Genomic DNA, 23,157 nt, shown 5'->3' with positions numbered 1-23,157 from the left:
TGAAGTATTTTGCTGAAACTAACCACCTGAAAACTTGGGGCTTTGAAAAAGAATATGCTTAAGGCCCTTCAGAGGCTTAGATAGAATGGGTCTGATGGCTTCTGGGAGCATGATCTACTTTTAAAAAAGGGTAAAGAGTTTGTACTCAGGAAGCATGTCAGCCAGACCACAGAACCAGGCACTGAACCAAAGAGTGCACAGGCCCTACACTGTACAATAGGATCCAAGTAAAACAGCCTGAGGAAGATCAAGTTAGGAGAAATTTAAGAGAGGTGCAATATTTATGTGGCTTAAATTTATGTATTAACTTGCTCTTCAGGTATCTATTAAGCCTCGAGGCAAAACAGAAGGGTGAAAGAAAATTCATGCAATTGAAATGATACTATATCTGAGAATCTACATTGTTTATTTCAGCAATAAGTGCCCCCAAACCTGAAGTACAACATTTAAAAATCTACAACATAAAAATAGAAAATATTCAAAATGCACAGAAACACAAGTCACCTTTAATGTGATTAAAACGTCACATGAAATTTTTTGCAGTTAAGTGGCAATTAAGAATGTGCTTTACAACACTGTATAGAAATTTGCAAGTTTCCTGTACTGGCAGGATCCTCATGCTTGTGCAAGTCGTTCTAGGACTCTTCGGTAATGTGAAACAAGTTGTTGGAAGTTCTCTTCTAACTGTTCATGTTGCATGTTTAGGTCTATTTGGTTCAACTGATTCGTCAGCTCCTCTGGTCTTAGACATCTTCTCATCTTGGCAAGTTCTCTCTGCTTTTTCTATGCAATCAAACAAATAGTAGTTTGAACACAACCAGTCATCATCAAACATATGGTATTTCATTACATTTAATAAATTCCAGTATCTAGTTTGTTAAGATGTCACTAATCCCAAGAAAAAGACAGTAACAGTGTTGGATTAGGACATTTTTTGTTAAAGCCTCAGTCTCTGCATTACCAATGAACCAGTGAACTGAGAAATGGCTTCAAAGTTTTTTCTTGACCAAACAGATTAGGTCTAATGGTACTTCTAGTACTGAAAATGTATGGCATGAAAAACTAGACTGTAAAAAATTAACCAGGATATTTAGTTCTATGCTGACACTAAATCACACTGGTGTCCCATTATGTGGCTGTTCAGACAACTGATTTCCCCATAACTGACTATCAAAAACTAATTTTAAGCCTCCTGTACACAGAAAACATTTAATGAACTTGTTCCTAGTCAAAAGCTACCACGGGTTAGCAGTAACAGCACTGAAATGCAGTAAGGTTATTTACAAGCATAAACATATTTGTACAGTAAGAAGATAAGGAGTTCCGTTTGCTGTGTCACATTTGTATTTAAGAAACAGTTAAAATACCAAGTATTTTGAGGTGTTTTTTCTTTCCTCAGATATACTTTTATACAGTTGATACCTATTTCTGAACTGCTCAGTTCCTTAGTTACTTTCCGTTCTTCAGTCTTCCCTCACTTTGTAAAAGCAGAATGTCATTCAACATTTAATTTTAAAAAAAGAGAAATATATGCATTATGTATGCCTGGTATCTTATCAATAAATCTTTGCAATGTCTATGGAATCATAGTTTGTTAAAACAACAAAATTTTCCCAAACTATTCTACTCCTACCATCAGTCTCAAAAATTAAAGCTCTTCTGTAGTCTAATTTTACACTTATGTCTCAAAGGAAAATTTGTTGTCTTTCTATGATTGATGCTGAGGGTCAGGAGGAAGGAGTAGACCACAGTGAACTGGTAAATGAGTAAGATCAGAAAACCTTTTATAGTCTCCCACAGATCCCATAGACAGGCAAAGCTCAGTTCAGAAAATGAGGTTTGTATCAGAGTCCTGATAAGGCCTCCAGGTACATTTCTGGCCAATAATCAAGAAATAGTTCCTTGTAGAAAGATGTCAAAAGCAGCACAGCTGTTCAAATTTTAGATTTGCATTAGTTCTATCTAGTCAAAATGAGTAAGATACTCAAGACGTGATGAGTAGCCCAAATGAACACAGAGATGAGTACCTTCTGATCAAGTTTCTGTCAGTAGAAATTCTGACAGAATTTCTGTCTAGAATTCAAAGTCTACTTAATTAACAGGACTATCTGTTGAGATTATAAATATTAGCTCTGAAACAAAGGTGTCAGTTTTTAAATGCCCATTACATCTGATACTGTAGTGTTAGGCCATCTCTAAGGTCCAGATTCCAGGTAAAAAACAAACTCCCTCTACATGTTTCAGATAACCAGTTGTTTCAATATCCATTTCCCCCCAGATATACTACCAGCATGTCCAGGTACATAAGATTGAGACCTGCAATCAGTGATATTTTACCTGGGCAGTTTCAAGAGGATTCTTTGGGAGCAAGTTATTGGGCTGGGCAGAAACGTATATTCTCTTTAAGTAGCAAAGCCAAACAAAGTATTGTGATTAAGAACAGCAACACAGCAGTGGTGTTCACTTCCAAAAGGGGTGACATGAAGAGCAAAGACACGTCTACCAGCACATTCCACTAATGAGCATAAAAAGCACAGTTCTTCACAAATGGAGAAGCCACAGTGAAACTGAAATTTCACAAGCTGCTCACCCTTTGAACTACCTTAGATTGATACCCTTTTCACTAAGATATCAAATCTTTTACTTCCTGTATTAGCAGTACTTATACAGAGAGCAACATAGTTGGCTGTGTCAGTCATTCCAATCTAGTGGTGCCATGTACATAAAAATCTCAGTATTTTTAGCAACAGCCTCCTTGCTAATGTGATGATTTCAAGGGGAATAGATGTATTACAGGTTTTTTCATCTGGGGTTTCTGCATACAATTTTATTTCTGCCTCTGTTAGCTGGGAAATAGCTGTAAGATGCAATATTATTTTTACTAAATTAAAGTAGTAGCAATTTAGAATTATTCTACATCTGTACAACACTGTTCAAATGAAGCTACCAAGTGATTTATATAAAAAATGATACCAGCATTGGAGTATGCAGTAATATTCCTGTTTCTTTATTAGAATTTGCTTCTCCCCTGCTCGAAATTACTATATATATATTCAAATTTAGTTTAATTGCCGTTGTGAAGTTTTTGAAAACAGCACCATGACTAAAATTTATTGGAAATACTGTTTAAAATGAGTGCATGAGTAATCTGTAGAACTTGCAGAACTACCATAAACAAGATGGCTGTATTTCAGAACATGAAACTTAAACTCAGGTAAAATGTGTTGGCTGCTTTAAGGATTCTTTTGAATCCTCATTGAAATAACTGAAAAATTAAAAATACAATATTCTGAATTAGCAATATTGCCATCCAGCAATACAAAATCTATTCATTATTAGTGCATTTATTGTATGCAAAGACTGAAGTGGAAACAACTGCTAGAAGCACTAGAATTGAAGCTGCTCATGGAATTTTGGATTTCCCCTGTAAGACTTCAGTGCAGAGTGAATGAATTGAAACCATGTAACAGTCCTGTTAGTACACGATTTTTTCAGCTTATTTATAGTGGACGCTGAGTGAGATTTAGCAAATGAAACAAGACACTCATGGAAGAGAATAGAAAGTATTTTGATTAAGGTCCTGCCACTCAGCATGACATGGTGTTATCTCCAGATCAGGCAAGTATTTAATACAGTGCTGGGTTTTCATTTCTACTAACAGCCCCCTTAAGTCCAACATGAGTACAATCAAAGTTTTGCTATTTCAGTCTAACAGGGTAAGTGCTGCTTTAGGAAGGCTTGCAAGCTAATCAAGGTACTTCTCATACTTCATGAAACTTTTCCAACAGGGTTTTGGTTTGCTTAGCAAGTACTTAATTGAAGAGAGTAGCTAACATGCTAGTTATACCAATAAACCTAGATTTATTTATGGTCTATTGACTCTTAATGCAAAGACTGATACCATTAGCAACTAGGATTTTTTTTTTAGAAATCTGTATCTCAAAGGGTCAGTTTATGCAACACGAACCAACTGTACTGAAGATTCCTGAGAAACATACTTATTAGGAACTAAGAAAAATACTTTGTGCTAAGTTTAGTACTTGCTAGAACTTTACTGCTGAAAGTATTTTATATTCCATCTGTACTGAGTTCTATGTTGACATAGCTGATTACTTCTAGCAGGCTGCTTTAAGACCTAACTAACAAATAGAACAGGAATCTAAACTATGCCTAGTCTGCAGCGTAAATTTATCACGGCATTTACCTCTCCAAATTTTTGGCTTGTCTATTTAAGGTATTTTTAACCTTTTCAAGAAATTGACATGTTTTTCCCCTTTAAGCCTACCTGGGCACAATGCCACTTGTAGTTAGATAACGTAAGCTTAATAGTAACTTCCTGCTGGAACTGGGCAGGAAACAGTCAGGAGGCAAGCACAGAATCTTCAGCACTGCTATATATTGATGTTGACTGCATCTGTATACATGTCAGTTGAACACTGCTTAACTAATAGTAGTTGATTGGCAACATAATTGGCATCAACTACATTTATGGAAATGAAAGTAAAATCAAGTATAATTAGCCTTGAAATAAGTATTAAATGATACTTAAGTCATATACACCTTATAGGGGCCAATCAGTCTTCTTTTAATGTCCAACCGATAGCTTCTGGACTGTTCTGCATCACCCATATCTGTTGCACGCAATCGGAGAATTTCATAAACTCGTCTTGTGTGTTGCTAATGAACAGAAAGGAGAATAAAAAACATGTCTGAATAAAGAGGTCACTCAATAGAACTCGAAGTGGAGAAATATTGAAATGTTAGAGTAGTTCCTCAGCTTATCGGAAGACAGGAAGAGGCATGGACAAAGCCTCTGTCAAACCTATCCTCCTATCTGGTGGGTTAGGTGAATAAACATTTTTGGTTTTCCTTCAAAACCATTTTCTTCCACACAGCCAGTGTCTGATCTCTCCAAATGTTGCACCAGCTGTAGACGTGCTTCAAGGACCTGCTGTAAGTGAGCAGAGAAAGTACAGAAGCCAGAGTCCAAAAATACTTCAAAGAACTGAAGGACTGGAACTAGAATGACATTAAGCGATATTTTACTAAACAGTATCTACCTTGCTGATTTTAATAATCTCCATATAGCTAATGCCCTTCATAAGTCCCCCTGGAAGTTCTAAATACGAGAATGAAAAAACAATATTGAAAGTTTTCTGTTTACTAGGGAAGAAAATGAAAGAATTAGTACATGGAAAAACCAAAGTGCTTTTGGAACCCAAATCAGATAGTATCACATCTGGGAAGAAAAAAAAAATATCTTATTGGTAGTATAATACTACTAACTGTTGCATCTGTATGAAAGCAGAATTTAAGACCAATTATTCTTTTGCTGAGCAACAGAACAAAAATAGGATGGTTGGTTTGCTACACTAGCACATGTTTAGATACTGTTAAAAAAATGACCAAACCCAACCTATTTATCCTTTCAGGTTTAAGATGTCAGGCATAGAAGGCTACAGATGGAGTTTCCTTATACAAGGTATACCGTTTTCATGAACACATTTGTATATGGCTTTACACCCCCCATCCTTCAAGCCTCAAAGTTTTCATTAAACCACATTTAAATAAATTTTTAATTAAGCAACTCTGCCTTTTCACTACCATACTCACTAGTGAGTTTAATCACTTACTGAGATTACCAGCAAGTTTAATTGTTCAATTTGTTTAGTTGTTCAAGTGTTTATAGCTGCCTTAGTAGCAGTTGTTTGCTACTTCAGTGTTCTGCATTCCCAAAACAACACTTGTATTTGTATGAATATACTTGAAAGAAATGGAAACCATGTCAAACTATTACATCAACAGAATTAGTAGGTTAAAAAAGCATCTAAAACCACGAGCCAGGTATCTCCCTTCCAGCTACATCTTAAAAACCTGCTGAAATAAGGCAGAGTGTGTAAATTCCAAGTCTCCACCTCTATGTTTAAACTGTTATTCTACTAGTTTGATAAGAATATGTCCAACTACAACTCTTCTGGTTTAGTACCTTATTTATTTTCAGTTTTTGTTGAGCTTCCATCACCATTTCTTGGCTTAAACCTTGCATTAAGTTTCCTGCGGAAAAACAAGGCAAATCTTGACAGAGCTTTACAAGAACAAAGTCTCTCAGCTTCACATAGTTTTCAGATGGATCTTCCGCTAGAAAGAATAAAAAAGCATGTAGTTAATATCAGCATTATTTGTTTCCTCATCTCTGGTATGTACTTACAAAGAACTACGGAAAACAAAAGCAGATACAGTATTCATCATTAAATAAACACCTGTGTTTAATTGCAAGTACTGCTATCAAAGTTTTAGATGCTTGACAGTAGACGTTAAAGAGCTTGCAGAAAGAAAAACCTTTGTGTATGCAGTACTGTACAGTATCATATACACATTTCTAAGAGACTGTCAATATACATGTTAACCCAATTTAACTCCTTGGGAAAAGGAAATTACTCTATGTATAAACCCTTTTTCTTGCATGTTCCATTATTCTACATTTGACAGAGTGGTACAACTACTAGAACACAAACTAATTATGGGGAAAAAGACTGGTGAAACTATCCTACTGTATACAACTAAACTAGCCAAAGATACATATTAACCATGAGTTACAGTCTTTGTTAGTAAGGAAGACAGGAAGAGATACAAGGACCCAAAGGACAAGCTTATCCAAAATTAAAGGGAAGGACCTAAGCAAAAGCTGATCATAATTTCAAGTTACTTCCATTTTGCTTAAAATGGTGGCACAACTATCAAAACTGTTGCTTTAGGGAAAACACGGAAGTTGAGAACTAGTTTTGATGAACATCAAAACAGTTCCACATGCAACTTTATTCCAACTTATGAACTATGTAGAAGGAAAATTCTTACAACGTTGTGAATATATTTCTTTCTTCCTTACTTAATTGTTCAGACAGACTTACTACAAGTAAGTAGCAGGGTCATGTTTCCCCACCACCATTCATTTTTCCACGGACTAGCATTACGGAATTTATTGCTAAACAGCTTATATCCCAGCTGTGGTTTTTTTTAGTTTTGAGGGTGACTGTAAATAGTTGAAATTTGCAGTTAAAGGTGATCAAAAGCTAGTAAGTTACCAAGAAGGAGAACTGGGATAGAAGTTTTTGCTGTGTATATGCAGCACTGCGCAACTGGCAATTTATCTTTTGGGTGGGAGACTGCTTATGATGACTGTATCAGTTAAAATGTTTTGTGCATGAGTGGCCTAATCTTGTATTGCAAGTCCTACACCACTTATTCTGCAAAAGAGATGGGAGAAGCTGTGCTACAGTTAATTGATTCTATTCCTTTTTGCTCAGATTAGTTAAAAGAGAGACAAGGCAGTTTCTGTACACTAAGCACTACCAGCATATATTTTGCTTGTGGCAGGATGACAAGTAATAAGCAGAATAAAATATCTGTTCTAAGTGTGAAACTCCAAATTAATTTTTTTTAAAAAAAGCATTAGCTCTTTCAAAGAGGTTAAGCAGATCTTCATCTCTTCTTTTTCAGAAAGGTTAAAGGCTTTACTTCACAATTTTAGATGCTATGTAACTAAATATCCTGGCCATATCAAGATTATCCAGCCTGACTTTCCCCTCAAAAAGGACAATAAATAATTTTCTAAAATCCTTTATTTCCATAACTTGAGTACCATGTAGAATATTGCAAGCTTCCTCCTGCTTTATTCCATACAGAAATTAAAATCTGTTTTAGTGCATATTTACTGTTTGCTACAACCCTGCATTTAAGGCACTATGCCATGAACATGTCATGATTTATGCAGTATCATGTTAAGACTTCGTTTATCCTCAGCTATAAACGCTATGTAAAGCTTTGTACTATTAAAAGTAATAAGAAGAAAGTAAATGCATTATGCACATGATTTCCTGTTGCATAAATGAAGTTATAATTCCTTAGGTTCCTATGAAGTGGATTAAAATTATGAGGTGGATTACTTTATGTTAGGATTATCCTGCAGCAATGCATTATGAAAGCAAATGTTCCGTTGCATTCTAATTGGAATGGGAGAGTTATTTCTAACTAAGATGAGGTCTGAGACAGCACCTAGAACTGAATGATCAAGTCATGTATTTGAACTGCATTTCTTCCTATACTGGATTTGAAACCACAAGACAGATGTCATGTTTGTAGCCATTTTTTGTGCTATATTTCTTATGCACATAAATCCTTTTTCCCTTCTGCCATTTCCTCAATATTTTTTTATTTTAAGGTATTTATGCACTCACATCTAATACCATGGGTGCCTTTAGCCAGCAGTACATATTCCTGGAGGACAAATTCACTACAGATTTTTACTGTCTGTAAAATTTTGGCTTGCACTCTAATATTAATATGCTATTTTAGTTTGGTCCCACCCTCCCCAATTTTGAGTTTTGGCTAATAGAAGTGAGTCGAACAAGGAATTTGACAAAGCTTGATCTCTTGGCGAACTCAGCTGTGTATCTCACAATAAAATGGCTAATTAGCTGGTAATCCGTTCATGCTAGGGATTGAATTTTCCTGGTGTGCTGTTCTCTTAGTAAAGGATTTAAAGAGCTACATTATATACAGTTCTTCTGTAAACCAGGGTACTATTAATCCTGAACTGAGTTGAAGCTAAATCTTCAAAAGGCCATTTAATTCTGACAAATGAACATGGAAGTTAGTTTGCAGGCTAACAACCTGTGAATGCTACAAGTTGCTTATTAAACAGGTGAACAGAGTTAAAAATTTAACACAAACCTGTTATATCAAGTACTGTAGGAGAAGACATATAGTATCTATGAACTGTTTCAAGCAGCTGAGCACCATGGCCTTCTCCTTGGAATGGTGGCAAGATCAGCATCTGGCTACAGACAAAGGAATTTTCAGTTCAAATGCATTCATTTGCAAACATTATAATGTAAAGGCTTAAAACCAAAATGTTATTTCATTTCAGATTAAAGTATGCGCAGCAATCTTCATGTTAAAATATCGTTTTTAACGAGTCATAAAATTGCTAAATATTCAAAACTTGTTTGAGATTCCCTCCGCTTCAAGAAGGGAACAATGAAATAAATCAGTGCATAGCCAGCTAATAATGGGGATTTTTTTAAACAAATCAACACCATTATAAACAAGTATTGGGAACTTCAGCAGTTCCCTCTTCTGAAATAAAAGGCAAGGCACGAGTTACACCGCCAATTACCTTACACGTGGCCGGGTTTTGTCTGGGTACACATAGTAATTATAGACTGTCATGTAGCCTACGGTCGCAAAGAGCGTAGCTCCATCCTTATTATACTTCTCAAATCTGCAGATAAAACAGAAAGCCAAGCAGGTCAATTACAGTCGCGCTCCCATGCAGTGTCCATTTTCTTTTCCATTCTCCAACTGAATTTTCAGTGTCAGCAAGCTACTCTGTGAGGGCCCAATGGGTACACCTGCTATGTTCTGAATGTACAATTCACTTAATTGGTGTGCAGCAACTTGGATAAATCAGGCCTCTTTACAGCACTTCAGTGCACTTGCCTATTATAAAGATGAATAGGTGGCAAGTAAAAGAAAACACAGGCAAAGCTCATTTTACTGTTTAAGCCTACATTCAGGGCTCTAACGGACAACAGCATTTAATTCAGCTCTATTCTCAAGCTTTCCCAAAGCATAATGGAGGAAAACTCAAGCCTCATAAACAATGGTTTTTCTTTCCTGGGAAAAATATCATTATACCGCTCCAATAATTGGCTAGCCACAATTAAAATGCAGGCTTTGTGGAGGTAATAAGGTCTACTGTTGCTTTAGAACTGTACTTACACTAGAAAGTAGTTCCATCTTTCATCATCTACATCAATAAAGCTTGCAGTTTCAATAAACCACATCAAGAATGTCTGAAGCCTTTCATGATATTCTCGAAAGCCTGGACATGTCATGTCAGCCTAGGGAAAAAGCCAGGAGAAGTCAGGTGAAACCTATCGCAGATGTAAGAGGGGAAAAAAAGCAAAACCTAATTAAATTCTCCAATATAAAAAAGAATGTTTATAATTATAAATAAAATGGTAACATGATAGTATTTATATATTATAGTTGAAACATTACTGCAAGTGCATCACTGCAAAATTAAATTTAATTTTGTTTCTCAAAAGCAGAAGTTCAATTTTTCATACCTTGTATATCTGGTATGTTATATCTTCACCAGCTTCCTCGTTATGGACAGAATATGTGTGTAACAGCATTCCAAAGGGCCTGAAGTTGACCTCCTTCTCCAGCAGACACACAAAGTCATCCGTGTTTGTGCAAAAACCAGGAGGAACGATTTCTCTAATTTTACTTTCAACATCGTCTGCCTGGAGATTACAAAAGGGGGCAGGATCAGTGGAAGATTAGAAAAAGACAGCATTGATGTCACTATTGTGCTATAAGAAATGAATATAAGAGTGATGCTATGGCCTAACAGTAATTTTTAAAAAAAGAAAGAGAAAAAGCAAGCGTTCTTGTTGTCCAGTAGTGAACTTCCAGCAAGTAAAGGAACTGCACTGACAAGATCCAGAAAGGTCACAGTCCAGCCACTGTAAGCATCAAAAAGCTCATAGTTACAGCGTTCATGAGCACTTTTATGTTTAGAGATTATTACATTTTTTCAAGTAAAACCTAAGAGTGTTGATGGCTATTCTGAAAGTGCAGCATATTCAGAAGCTCAGACTTTCCAGCCAGCAATTCTCCAAGACTACGCTACTCAGCCTTGTGAAACTCAGGTTCCCAAACAAACAGCTTACAAGGGGTGTTAGCTGGTGCAGAATTAAGTGGAGGAAAAGGCACAAAGACCAGCAGTGGTAGCTCCCAAACAGGAAAGTGACAGCTAGCAGACTCTTGCATTCTTCTGTCTCCCTGCTTGAAATGCCTGCCTATAGGATCAGCTGCAAAACACATTACAAACTCAGAAGACAACATCCTGCATTCTAACCAAAGAACATTTTGAAAACAGAGTTTGACAGAAGATAATTTTTTAAAAAGTAATTTAAGGATACTGTCAGCAAATCTGATCTGTAGTCTAACATACTGGGTAAGACAAAATATTCTGACACCAAAATTAAATTCGACATTAAAATTACTCTTTTCAGATAACCAAAATGAAAGTTAGAGACTATCAGCTGAGCAGACTTCATAATCCTTTTCAGACCCCAAAAAGACCACTTGATTGAATACATTTACTACTTCTTTTTAACCATGAATATTTGATGAAGTTTCACAATAACGTATTACTGCTTCTCACCAGGCAATAAAACTTAATGAATTGGTCTCAACTTAACAAAACCCTACTCCTCAATACAACCCCTAAAAGCCTGACATTACATTCAACAAAATGAGCTTACATTCAATTCAAACTTTCCTCTGGACAATGAATCCAGGTTTTTACTTAATGGAGTTTGCCGTGAGTTCAGCTGTAATGTTTGTATTGTATCTATTTCCACAAGGACTGACACAAGAACACTTTGTGTTAACTTACTAAGCAGCTCTTTCACACCGTTTACATGCATGATGGGTATTAGTTCAAAACCAAGACCCTTGCTACTTAGCATTCAAAACAGGGAAATTAAGATGCTTAGAACAAAATACACTACAAAAGGCTAATACAACATGCTACTAATTCCTGTCCTTTCAACCACAGTCCCTTAAGTAGAAGCAATGCACCTGCAAATGAATAGCACTTTATCATTCAGTTACATTTTTAGTGTAGAGAAAGATGGATGTAGTTCAGCACAAACAAGTTTTATTCTTAATGGTTTGGTACTACCAACATTTATATTTATATTTGTAGAGAGAGCTATTAAGCAGTTAAAATATAGCTCTACAATACTTGGTGTAAGAACCCGGTTAAAATGCATACAATCTTTACATCCATTTCATTCTCAAAACAAAGGAGACGCAGTTATTGGAAACTCTGCTATTTTTAAAGCAATATTAAATATATTTTCTTAACACTTACTGATTTAACGACATTACACAAAATCAGCCTTTTTTGCAGAATCAATGAATTACGTAACGAAAAAGTATTTGTATGGAACAGTTTTGATTTTTTTTAAAAAAAAGACTGTGCAAGTGCATTGTTTACATAGGAAACCACAACTTCCATCTTATATATCTGAAAAAGGCATGCAAAAATAATCTCAAATTAAAACAATACTTCCAAGCATCAGTTCAATAATTCAGACTACGTGGGAGATATCTAAAACAGATGAATATGCAGGATGAAATATTATATAAATCATGTTTAAGTAATTTTGCTCTCCTCACATTTGTAAGTTTCTTCATTAGTGAGAAGAAGGAAGACAAACTTTCACCTGCTGAAAGCATGTGACATAACACATCCATCACTGGTTCTGACCACAAAAAAAAAAAATCTTGTTTTCCATAAAATAGAAAGAATTAAATCATAAAAACATAGGCTTAGCTGATAAAGCAGTAGAAAAATCCTTCTTAGTTCTATATGACTACAACATATTTTCACCTACTGCCTCCTAAAATTTCTCTCCCCTTGAAGGGGGTCTGACAGTTTCTTGTCTTAAACTATATTCCTCAGTTACTTTTAGGGTTAACAAGATCTCCCTTTCTTACAGAGGAAATCCCAGAATCCTCAGTTTGAGTGGTAGCATGAATTTAAGTGATCCGATTTTCAGTTAGTAAGTCCTGGAATACTGGAATCTTGAAATATCAACAGTATACAAATTTGTTTCATTAGTACCTGTACTTTCTAATAGAAACATCCATTACTTAGTAGGCCCTTTCCAAACACTTCTCTCTGAGGTGCTCATAATCCAAGGATTTACCAAAATTGGTTTATTGCCTTTCTTTCCCTTGTGCAGTCCTTTGATATTGTTGAGAGGTTAATTTCTTTTATCAGAGCAAGGCACTCATATCTTACCAACTGGCATGGATGCACACGATGACACACGTTCTCTTCAGAAAAACAATCCAGTTGACTACAGTAGCAGTGTTGAACACAGGCAAAGCCACTTACAATATAGTGTGCAAAAACCTGAATGAAGTCAGCCAAGTTGAGCTTATAGTTCATGGAAGTACTGCCTGTAATGTATTACCTTTGTAATCAGAATCATGTGAGGTGATGATGGGGAATCTGGCATAAGCTTGTAACTAAACTTGATTTGTAGTAGGACTGCTTAAGTAGGCATGTCTCTTTGCAGGCTGCATTTGACTCTGGATAATTTTAACAGAGATTATTCTTGTACTAACAAGCAGTTACAACATTTGTATACCATGTAGATGCCGTTTCAAAGTGACTTAAAATAATTATAGAAACATATTTGAAAGCTGAATTTCTCTAACAATTATATGTATTATATAGTGGGGAGCAATGGAGTGATCAGTAGTATTACTGAAAAAAAGGAATGCCCAATACTAAAATTACACTTTTTCATTAACTTTTCTGTAAAGCAAATGTATTAGACCAGCTGCAAAGCAAGATAAATACATTTATAGTAAAGACTGTTTCAGAGGTTAGTGAAATACCTTCCCCCACCCCATCATAAAATGCAGATGAAAAGGAAGATGCTTGAACAGCTGCAAATCTCAAAGCAGCAAGCAATTTGGAGGTCAATGCTATTAATATTTACACTAGAAGAAAGGAGCCTCTCTTCAGATATTTGAAAGAATCAACTCCACCCAAGGGATAAATTCTGTCTGTTTTCATTAAATGAAGTGCCAACTTCTGTTCAAAACATAATCAGACTTTCCTGAGCCTTCCTTGCTAAAATGGTTTAGACCCATCTTTAGGGAGATCATATTAAGATGTATAAAGACTGGAGTTCTAGCTCTTGACATTTCAGGATCTTTTCTTTTACCTCATATTTGAAAAGACCTTGGAGAAAAAAAATAGTGGTGTTGGGATGAATATTTCTGTCAATCCCTAGCAGACATTGTAGCAGCTGCTTTAGCAATAATGGAATCAAACTTAGTATCACAGAATAAAACCACCTGCTGTTGAATGGGCTTGTGTGGGTATTTAGATAAAAAAAAATCCTAAACTTTGAATAACTTTGCAGAGCATTAAAACTAAGTTCTCACTTGTAACAGTTATGTTAAAAGGCAGAAATGGCTGTCCTTTCCTAAACATCATCTATTCACAGCACAAAGATTACCTGTCATGCATGGCAGACAGTCCGCATCCTGTTGTGACATGATTTTGAAATTATATTGGTGAAAGGTTGGACTGTTTGGTTTTAATATGATTACTGCCAACAGGCTTTCTTTTTTTCCTTATTTCTAAAAAACTGAAGATTGAAGAGCATGACCTTTCACTCCTAAGATGTGTTGCCCTAGCCTCAAAAGTATTTCAGACATGTCCAGGCACTTAGCCTGTTGAACTAAGTATATTCTAATACAACACAAGGAAGGGCAAATCTTTAAAATTCATTTAACAAAGTCATTCCAATGCTTTTTCCTTTACAATAGGCCTTTCCTTGAAAAGACTTAAACTCTGATGAATTTGAAATTAGAAGCTTAAAATACACCTTGAAGTCGTGAAGATGTTTACTTTTTTTTTTTTAAAAAAAAGCTTCTCACGCAGAGTAATTTGAAGTCAGTGCAAACATACAGCCATTTCACACTACAGAGTATTATGAAGATTCATCAATAACCGTATCAATAGCTGTTTTGGAAAGAAATCAACTCAACTTTTTCTTCATCATAGCTAAGCAAAAGTCAGATGATACTAAGTTTTCTCAATGCAGAGACCACTCCGAAACCCAAGTTTTTCTAAGTAACTGTACAGGCACTTATACAAGTATTTAACAGTTAAAAACATTGTTAAGAAAGTATTTTATTCCTATTTCTAAGTTCCATATACCTTTCTTCAAGTTGACTGAAAGACTGATGAGCTTAGCTTTTGTGGAGTTATCTCAAAAATATTCTGAGAGCATATAGGTGGGAAAAAAAAAAGCGCTTTTCTAGAGTATTCTACAAGCTTGGAAAACCTGTAAGCAAAAAGAGAAAAAGCTAAAAAACAAAAAACCCCACCAAAATCCCCAAACAAAACATCTTGCAGGTAATGGTATTATTGTATTCCTTTTAAGAAAGATGTAAAGCACACACGACACTTGTCTCATCGCGTTTCTGCTTTACTCGTTTTCCACATACAGTCAAGTATCCTACCTCAAGAAGTGTTTACAGAAACATTCCTTTTCTTCTTACTGAATTCTCTTCAATATATAAAAACCCACCAATGCTAGCCCTCTTCCTGAAGACAGTTAACATGAAAATACAGATGTGCTAAATTATTGTGGTTTTTGGCAGAACTGGCTTTGGTATTAGCACCTCATGTTTGACTGTACTGTTTGACACAATTTTGATATTGCTGCAGTCAAAGGAGGAACAGTGGGAAAATGTACAGATGAAGTTGAAAGCTTTTCCGCTTAGCAACAGAGGAAGCATTGTTTGTTTGCTTTTAATGTAAATCATATTTGGGTGGGCAATTAGGAAACCTAGAATACTTGTCCATATCTCAACTAAACCTTCGCAATAATATTTTAAGTGCAAGTCTGGTTCTGTCTTTACCTCTACACAGTCAAACTTTTCATTAACTTTAGATGTATACTCGATGCGGAAGAGCGTTGACAGGTTACCAGCGATATAGTACAAGAGGATCTTCAGTCCCTTGTAGCCAAAAGCAACTTCACTGAGGAAGGAGAAAAGAACAATCAGGAACTCTATACACAGCAAAACATTCACACCATAGGGCTTTCATTTAACATGCTTTGAAGTTCACATCATCTCTCCCAGTGAGGTATACTAAGCTTCCTAATAGGAAAAGGGAATCAAACTGGATGTGCGCTGTCTAGACAGAGATAATGCCTTACACTATTTCTACTAGTTATTTTGCTCCTCTAGTGGAACAACAGAACATGTCCCTGAACTCAGTAAGGCAGTGTCTGTGCCCTTACTGTGACAGCTCAAGAAAGAATACCTGAAATAGCTAATACTGCATTTATGTTTTTCAATATCTTAGACTCATTAACATTTATATATACTGATTGATCAGTAACATTTATTTCAACTTACTTTGCAGTGTAATATAATATTTTGGAACACACAGATAGATAACCAGTCATAGCAATAAGTGTGGTTTTGGTGGACAGTTTCTGTCTAGTTATCCAATCTAACTAGAAGGGAGTAAATGCAAAAGAAAGGTATGGAATACAAAAGCCTTTTTTATACTTTGAAAATATGAGTTGCCTGAACATATACTGTTGGGAAGTATAGAGAATTTATTTTCAAGCAAAAAATTGAACAGCAGGAAATGGTAATGTTCACAAAGAAACAAGTTCCTTTTCTATTATTTTAATGCATAGCTAAAATTTTTTTACTGTTTTTTTTTTTCCTTTATGGTAGCACATTTATAATTTAAAATTTGAACTGTAAGTGTCAGAACAAGGATTTCCTTGTTAGTTATACTGACAGATTGGAGAGTTCTCCCATTTCTAAAAGTGTAATTATTGTCAATGATAGCTGCAGTAGATGTGTAATAGTGTAAGTAATTTTATTACAATTAATATGGGTAGTTCATCCTAGTTGGATTACTCTGAATGTCTTTTAAAGTGATTGGAAATTTAAAAACTTAACTACTTCAAGAAGTCGAGATACATGCATGTGGATTTTCCTTAGTAGTGTGGGTTTTGAGGTTTTTTTAAGCTATGGCCAGATTGTTGAATATCACTCTACTGAAAATATTAGATGACACTTTAGCACTAGGGTCAGGGTAGCTAACTTCCCTACAACGTTAATGAAAGTCAGCATACCTGAAAAAAGAGAAACAATACTTTTCTAGTTTCTGTATCCCCTGCATGTCTAGCTGGCTACAAATGTACATATTAGAGACAATAAACCCCTGAATTTAATACAGCTAACATTCAATGATCTAGAATAACCAACAATGTGAATTTAAGTTAATACTTGATTTCTATGTTTTATTCATGTAATAGTAAAAAATAAATTGATATACTGTTGCTAGATATTGGGCTTTTTTGTACAGATTACCGTGTAAGTTATTAGCAAGAACTGATAATTCCTTCTTAATCTTATAGAAGTGCCATGAACACAACTTATTAAACACTACTTACTAAACAAGTAATTCTTACAGCAAAACCAGGTATTTCATTCTCTGCTAATCTACCTTAAAAATAGCATATAAAATGACTACAGGTTCAAACTCTATGAGCTAGGCACTAAGGCCACTGTTTATGAGATACAGTCATAAAATTGAAGTATTGCTGTCATTTAAACTAGCTTGGCATAGCAAGATTTCTTGCTTTCTAACAATTTGGAAACAGGTTTTCCCTTCCAGACCTATTAATTCGACTCTGGATACTTCAACTTACTCGTCTCCAAACACCTGATGGCTATACTCTGGATTAAATGTTGTGTTGTCATCCTCTAAATCCTCAGGAAAGCGAACTGAGGGGAAAAGAAAAAAGAACACAGCCAAGTCATCAGCTTCAGTTTGTTTATCCACAGATGCCCTGCTAGATGTTCACGCATTCTTCCACTACAGAGTCAGACAACCTATGTTAGGCTGGCATACAAATGAAATAAAGACACCTTGGGCAATTTAGATGCATGTTATTTGATCTGAGGAGAGCAAAACATTAAGCAGAATAAAACTGAGAAATTGACAAAGATGTATACATGTATATATTTCATATATATCTCTCCTGAATGTTACTGCTTTTAACTTCATCTTGAACACTGAGGACACTGCCCAGCTGGATATTTCCACAGTAAGCCGGATCGATCATGTAATCAATGTTGCCTTCTCATTCTGCCATTCTTTTCCCACATGTAGGTGAGAACATTTCACTGTAGGGGGTCTTCATGGAGTGATGAATGGAAAGAAATGTTTAGGTGCATTTATGTTCATGTCAAAAGTTTTGGAGAATCAGCATGGATACATACAGAACAGCTGCACCAATACTATACCAGTACTTGTACCAATATTACCAAAATAAGTAGTGATTTTTTTTCCTGACTCTTTACCTCTCCTCAAAGCCTAGTATTAAACAATGTCTTTTCTGGTAATCGAAAAATATTCATTATAATGGAATCTACTCAAACTCAGTAACTTCGCAAACAAGCATTTTATTCATGCTTATGGAGGTACAGCAGTTGCTCCACAGCAATTGTGACAGGAGTTCTTCCATCATAAAATATATGATTTATGATTCATGGGTAAAATTAGAGATTAAAGTAGGATTTTCTAGGAAAAATTTTAGAAGACTGAGAAACTTGATTCCCAAACATCCTCTGTGTATTTGCAGTTAAAAAATTACTACAGTTGTAAAGGATATAACTCTTAACTTAGGCATTAAAGTGATAGTTCAGCCACATTAACAAGGCACAAGTAACTCAAGACAACAGTTACACATTTTTAATGTCGAATGAATTAATATTGCATTAGTATGAGTATACAATGTTTAGGACTTAGTATTACTATTAAAGCTTTAGTTTTTAGAGCATGTGGAATATTAAACTAAGCTTCATTGTTGCTTTACTCCAGTAAAAGCAGAGATGAAGAAAAAGAGTTTTTTCTGATAATATTAGGAAGAAATTATTCAAAGAGAAAAATACAAATGAGGAGTGTCCTAGTGACAAGAGAAAAGTTTGGCCTCTCGAAAGCAAAAGAGAATAGTTGCTCTTGTCTTCTTAGGTTTAATTCAGAGCACAACAGATCTGAAGCAAAGTAGTAGTGCTTAAAAAAAAACCCAAACAATAAACCAAAAAAGAAACAAAACAAAACCCAAAGAACCATTCTGAACCATCACCATGGAAGAAATTGGGATCCTGAAAAGGACAGTGTATGACTGCTTTTATATGCACGTGGGAAATACGTGCTTTTTTTTTTTAAATGGTACCACTTTGTAGCTTCTCATCTCTTCTCTTAATATAATTTGTATGTGGAACATCTACTCTCAAAAAAAAAAGCAAGCTAAAAATATTAGCTGAGATGGTACCTTAATTAAAACCCCCCTCACAGTCTCCCTGAAACCTGATATAGTAGCTCCTTGGATTTCTAGACAAAATTGACAAGATGTCACTATCTCTCATTCTTTCCTTTTGTTTAGAAAGGTGGAAGAGAAAAATAAAACATTAGACCTAGTCATAAAACCATTATTTGAAATAATGTTTAAGAGAGAGAAATACTTCACAGTTACAGTGGCTTAAAAACTTAAGTATTTTGGTTATAATGACATCTTGGCTCACAAGCCAAAGGTGGTTGTGTGTTAAAAATGTTACTAAACTATATGGAACAGATTGCTAGTAGTAGTTCTGAAAAGTGCTTAACAGGGTCATTACTTTTATTTTCTTAATAAATTATGGTATTTGTACTGCTCAAGGGAACAAATTGCTGAAGGGCTGTAAAGATTAAAATTTAGACAGGGGTGCCTTATTCATATACTTATTCCATATACTGATGCATGTAAGTCTGAGATATATAAGCAAATCCACCGACAGTTCAGTAATTCTGTCTGTATTCTGGGTATCCTAGTAATAAAATTAGCTAGAGAGCAATAAACAGTTCTCAAAAGATTGAATTTTTTTTCTATTCAGATTTTAAACAGTTCTCATTAAAATGTCTTGTGTAATCCAGGGCAGGCGGGGAGGGCTGCAAACACTCCAACCCAACAACACTTTTCAGTCTTTTTTCTTGCTTTTATCTTCTCCTCCCCACCCCCCCCCAAAGAGGAAAGATGTTAAAAAATATATAAGAAGAAATTTGTAACCCTAAAGAAATGAGTTCTGATGCTATGGTCACCATAAAGATGACACATACTTAGGACTGCACCATAGTATAAGGATTATAGAAAAGGGAAACTAAAAGAACATATTGAATACTTCGAGAAAATAAGACAAGATATAATTCCAATGCACTCTAACATGCAGTCTACTAACATGCTGACATTATTATGTAGAGACAGGACTGAATTTCTATAGCTGTACTTTAACTGTAGTAGCAAAACTAGACTATGTATTCTTATTCTTGTGTTTGTATATTTACATTAGTAAGTACATATTAAAACCTGGGATTTAAGTATAAGGAAGTTTCTTAAGGTGGTACTAAAATATTCCAGTAACAAACGCACAATATTTAAAAAGTGACATTACCTAGTTTCAGCTTAATTGCTTCATTTGTATTACACTTGTATTCAGCCAGCTTCTTCTCCATAGCAGTAAGTCCTGAAGAAAAGATTTTTTTAAAGAGTTAAGAGGTGTACAATCTATGTGTCACTATCACTCAACATATTTAGAAAAATTTAGGAAAAGTTTCTCAAAACCAGGAAACACACACAACACAAAACCACCAAAACCACTGAGCAAGTCAGTTGAAAAAAGCTACAGTTTGCTACAATGTGTAAAAGGAATATAGAGGTTTATCTCAAACACTTTTCTGGAACTAGAAAACAGACCACAAGTATCTCTCTTCCTACTTTCTGAGAACGAAGGGCATTACAGTAAAAATATCTAAACATTCTAAGTTATTACCAATAAAACATATTTGAAAGCTTTAGGCAAGCTTCTTTTATTAAAGAACATGTTAAGTAAAATGTTTCAGGGCATTTCAAGTGTTTCTATTAAGTAATTTCCACAAACAGGTGTTAATGAACTATAGTGGCATGTATACCGCCAACAATTATCTAGTTACCACTTTTCTTCCAGAGCAGATGCAAAAGAAAGTAACAAACAAATTGTGTCTAATCTGTTCTTCAAAGCGTAACACAGCACATAAGACATGTTTCACTTATCACGGTATTTTTCAAGTGCTTTACAGATTCAGGCTCCCCTTCATTCTAGAAGCCTCATCAGAAAGTTCCTTCTCTAACTTCAGATAGTAAAGTAAGTAAAAACAAGCTTGGGTTTTTTATCCCCTCCCCACCCCCACTAAACTAGTGGACATGGAGGTACACTCTGGCTTACTACTGCTAAGCATAGGACCGTGAGCCGTGGGCGCCTGCCTGCCCAGCAGCAGCACGTCCATAGTAGCAGGGGCTCGGAAAGTTCGCCGCGCTCCCCGCCCAGACGCCCCATTCCCCGGCCGGCCGAGCTCACCGCGATCAGCCCTCACCGGCACCCTCACCCGCTGGTCCCGCCGCGGCCTCCCCGAGCTCCCACGCCGCTTCCTTGCTCCCCGTCGCAGCCGCAGCGCGTGCGGCAGCGGGACCCTGCCGGCGCCCATGAGCCCGACAGAGGCGGGCAGGGCTGGCCGCCCCCGGGGCCCCGCTCCCCCTCACGGACAGCCGCCAGCAGCACCCAGACCTGCCCCCGCCAGCGGCCAAGCCGCCGCCCCCTGCCACGGTCAGGGCGGGCCCTGCCAGCCCTCGGAGCGCTGGCGGGCGGCACAGTGCACACGGGGCCCGGAGACTTACCCGCCATTTCCGAAGAGCGGCGGCGGCGACCGAGTCACCCGGGCAGAACGAATCAACCCGCGCGCCCACTCACCGGAAATGAGCGCACACACATACACTTCCGCTTCCGCCCGCCGAAATAGCAGCGAGGAGCCAATACCAGCACTGAGCGAGGCGCGTAGCCCGCGCGCATGCCCCACGCGCCGCACCGCCCCGGCGGGAGCCTTTAAGAAGCTCATCCGCGCGCTTGCTCGTTTGCATAGCTCCGCCCCCAGGGAGCCGCTCCCAGGAGCCCGGCCTGACTCGGCCTGGCCGACGCGCATGCGTAGTGCTGCCGGCCGCGGCCTCGCACCTGCCCCGGCAGCGCGAGGGGCGGGGGGAGCGGGCCGGGCCGGGGTGGCGGGTCCCCCACCGCCGCTTCTCTTCCAAGTGCAGGGGTGCCGGCCCCGCCGGGCGCCGAGCGCGCTGAACCTGGGCAGTTTCACCCGGCCCCCACCCGGGGGCTAAATCGAACGTGAACTGATACAACGAAATTGTGAAGAGGCCTTAAATACAACATCTCCCCTTCCCGCTTTGGGGCGGGCAGAGCAACTTTTGATTCTTCCCCGCTTCCTTCACATAGGGACCTCATGGCTCACTGTTATGCTTCCAACTGAGAAAAAAAAAATAGAGCTTTTATTACTAGTAAAAAAGAAAGCCATGTGCTGAACCACTTGTTACAGCTGCTGCTGGAAAGACTGTGGAGATTTCTGCAATCTTTTAAGGACCTGTTTTCTGGTGCAGAGTTACCCTGCAACTCGTATGTATATGAATTTGATGAACAAGATGGATTAGTGGTCAAATACTTATCAAATAGGCAGATTTCTAGTGAAACTGTTCCTGCTGTCAGCTGGTTTGTAGACACATACTATGTGAACTCCCAAGTTATCTTCAGGAAGTTTTTGTTGACCAGTAGCCAAAAAAAGTTCTGCTTTCTCGAGCAAATTAGTTGTTTTAAACCGAAGAGATTCGAGTCATTGTTTCATGACTACCATTGTAAACTCCCATTACTGTGTTTTAGTTTTATATCTGTGTTTGTCATCTGAGGTACAGCAGAAGCTGCCCTTTTTTCATGTTTTCCAGTGACATGTACTGAAAGAGATCTTGTTGGCCCCTTGACATAGTACAGCAAGACAAAACATGCATTAACGCTGGTTTTATAAGCACTTAGTGTGATTGAACTGTCCAAACAAAGTATACATTTTCCTTTCTTGAGGCTGTGGCCTGCATGTTTCTCATTTTGAGGTATAAAGCAAAAGTCAGCGTGCTCTACTGCTAAAGTATTATGAGAGCCTGCCAGAAGCCACTGTATTCCAGACACAATTATTTTGTGCTTGCTCCTTTGTTTGAAATACAGGGCTACTACCACTTCGCAGCCATGGTGCCAGTGTTATCAGTCTATAAACAGTTTCAAGCACTTGCTATCGACAGGTACAGCCTTCCTGTCCCTCAAGGGAACGGCTTCAACTCTTAAACCAGAAATGAGTTTCAGCAGCATTTAAGAAAGTTGTTTTGTGCCCTGGAGGTGCCACCAGCGGCCCCCAGCAAGGACGCCCAGCCGCGCTCCTGGTGCCGTCGGTGGCGCGGTGACACGCCGTCCAAACCGCGCTAATGCGGGTCACCAGCACCGCCCGCCGTGGGTCCGTGTGGCGGCTGACGCGGGGGCGAGGGGGTAGCGACGCCACCCCTGCGCTGGGCGCCCGCCGAGGGCCCCGGCCGGGAGCGGAGGAAGGGCCACGGCTGG

The 23,157-nt window shown here is 37.5% G+C and overlaps 1 protein-coding gene across 1 annotated transcript; it reads right to left on the bottom strand.

The window, feature by feature from the left end:
* Positions 1-390: 390 nt before the first annotated feature.
* Positions 391-21,573, bottom strand: HAT1 (histone acetyltransferase 1). Its single transcript, XM_074829111.1, has 11 exons — positions 21,396-21,573; positions 20,137-20,208; positions 17,355-17,430; positions 15,535-15,655; positions 10,131-10,310; positions 9,781-9,902; positions 9,176-9,280; positions 8,731-8,837; positions 5,987-6,138; positions 4,561-4,677; positions 391-783 (listed from the first exon to the last, which is right to left on the bottom strand). The coding sequence occupies exons 1-11, from the start codon at positions 21,400-21,402 to the stop codon at positions 616-618; spliced, it is 1,227 nt and encodes a 408-aa protein (XP_074685212.1). The 5' UTR covers positions 21,403-21,573; the 3' UTR covers positions 391-615.
* Positions 21,574-23,157: the final 1,584 nt, after the last annotated feature.

The sequence above is a fragment of the Strix aluco genome, chromosome 6 (genome assembly GCF_031877795.1).
Source record: "Strix aluco isolate bStrAlu1 chromosome 6, bStrAlu1.hap1, whole genome shotgun sequence".
Classification (NCBI taxonomy): domain Eukaryota; kingdom Metazoa; phylum Chordata; class Aves; order Strigiformes; family Strigidae; genus Strix; species Strix aluco.
The sequence above is the reverse complement of the archived record's forward strand: the minus strand, read 5'-3'. Positions and strand labels throughout refer to the sequence as shown.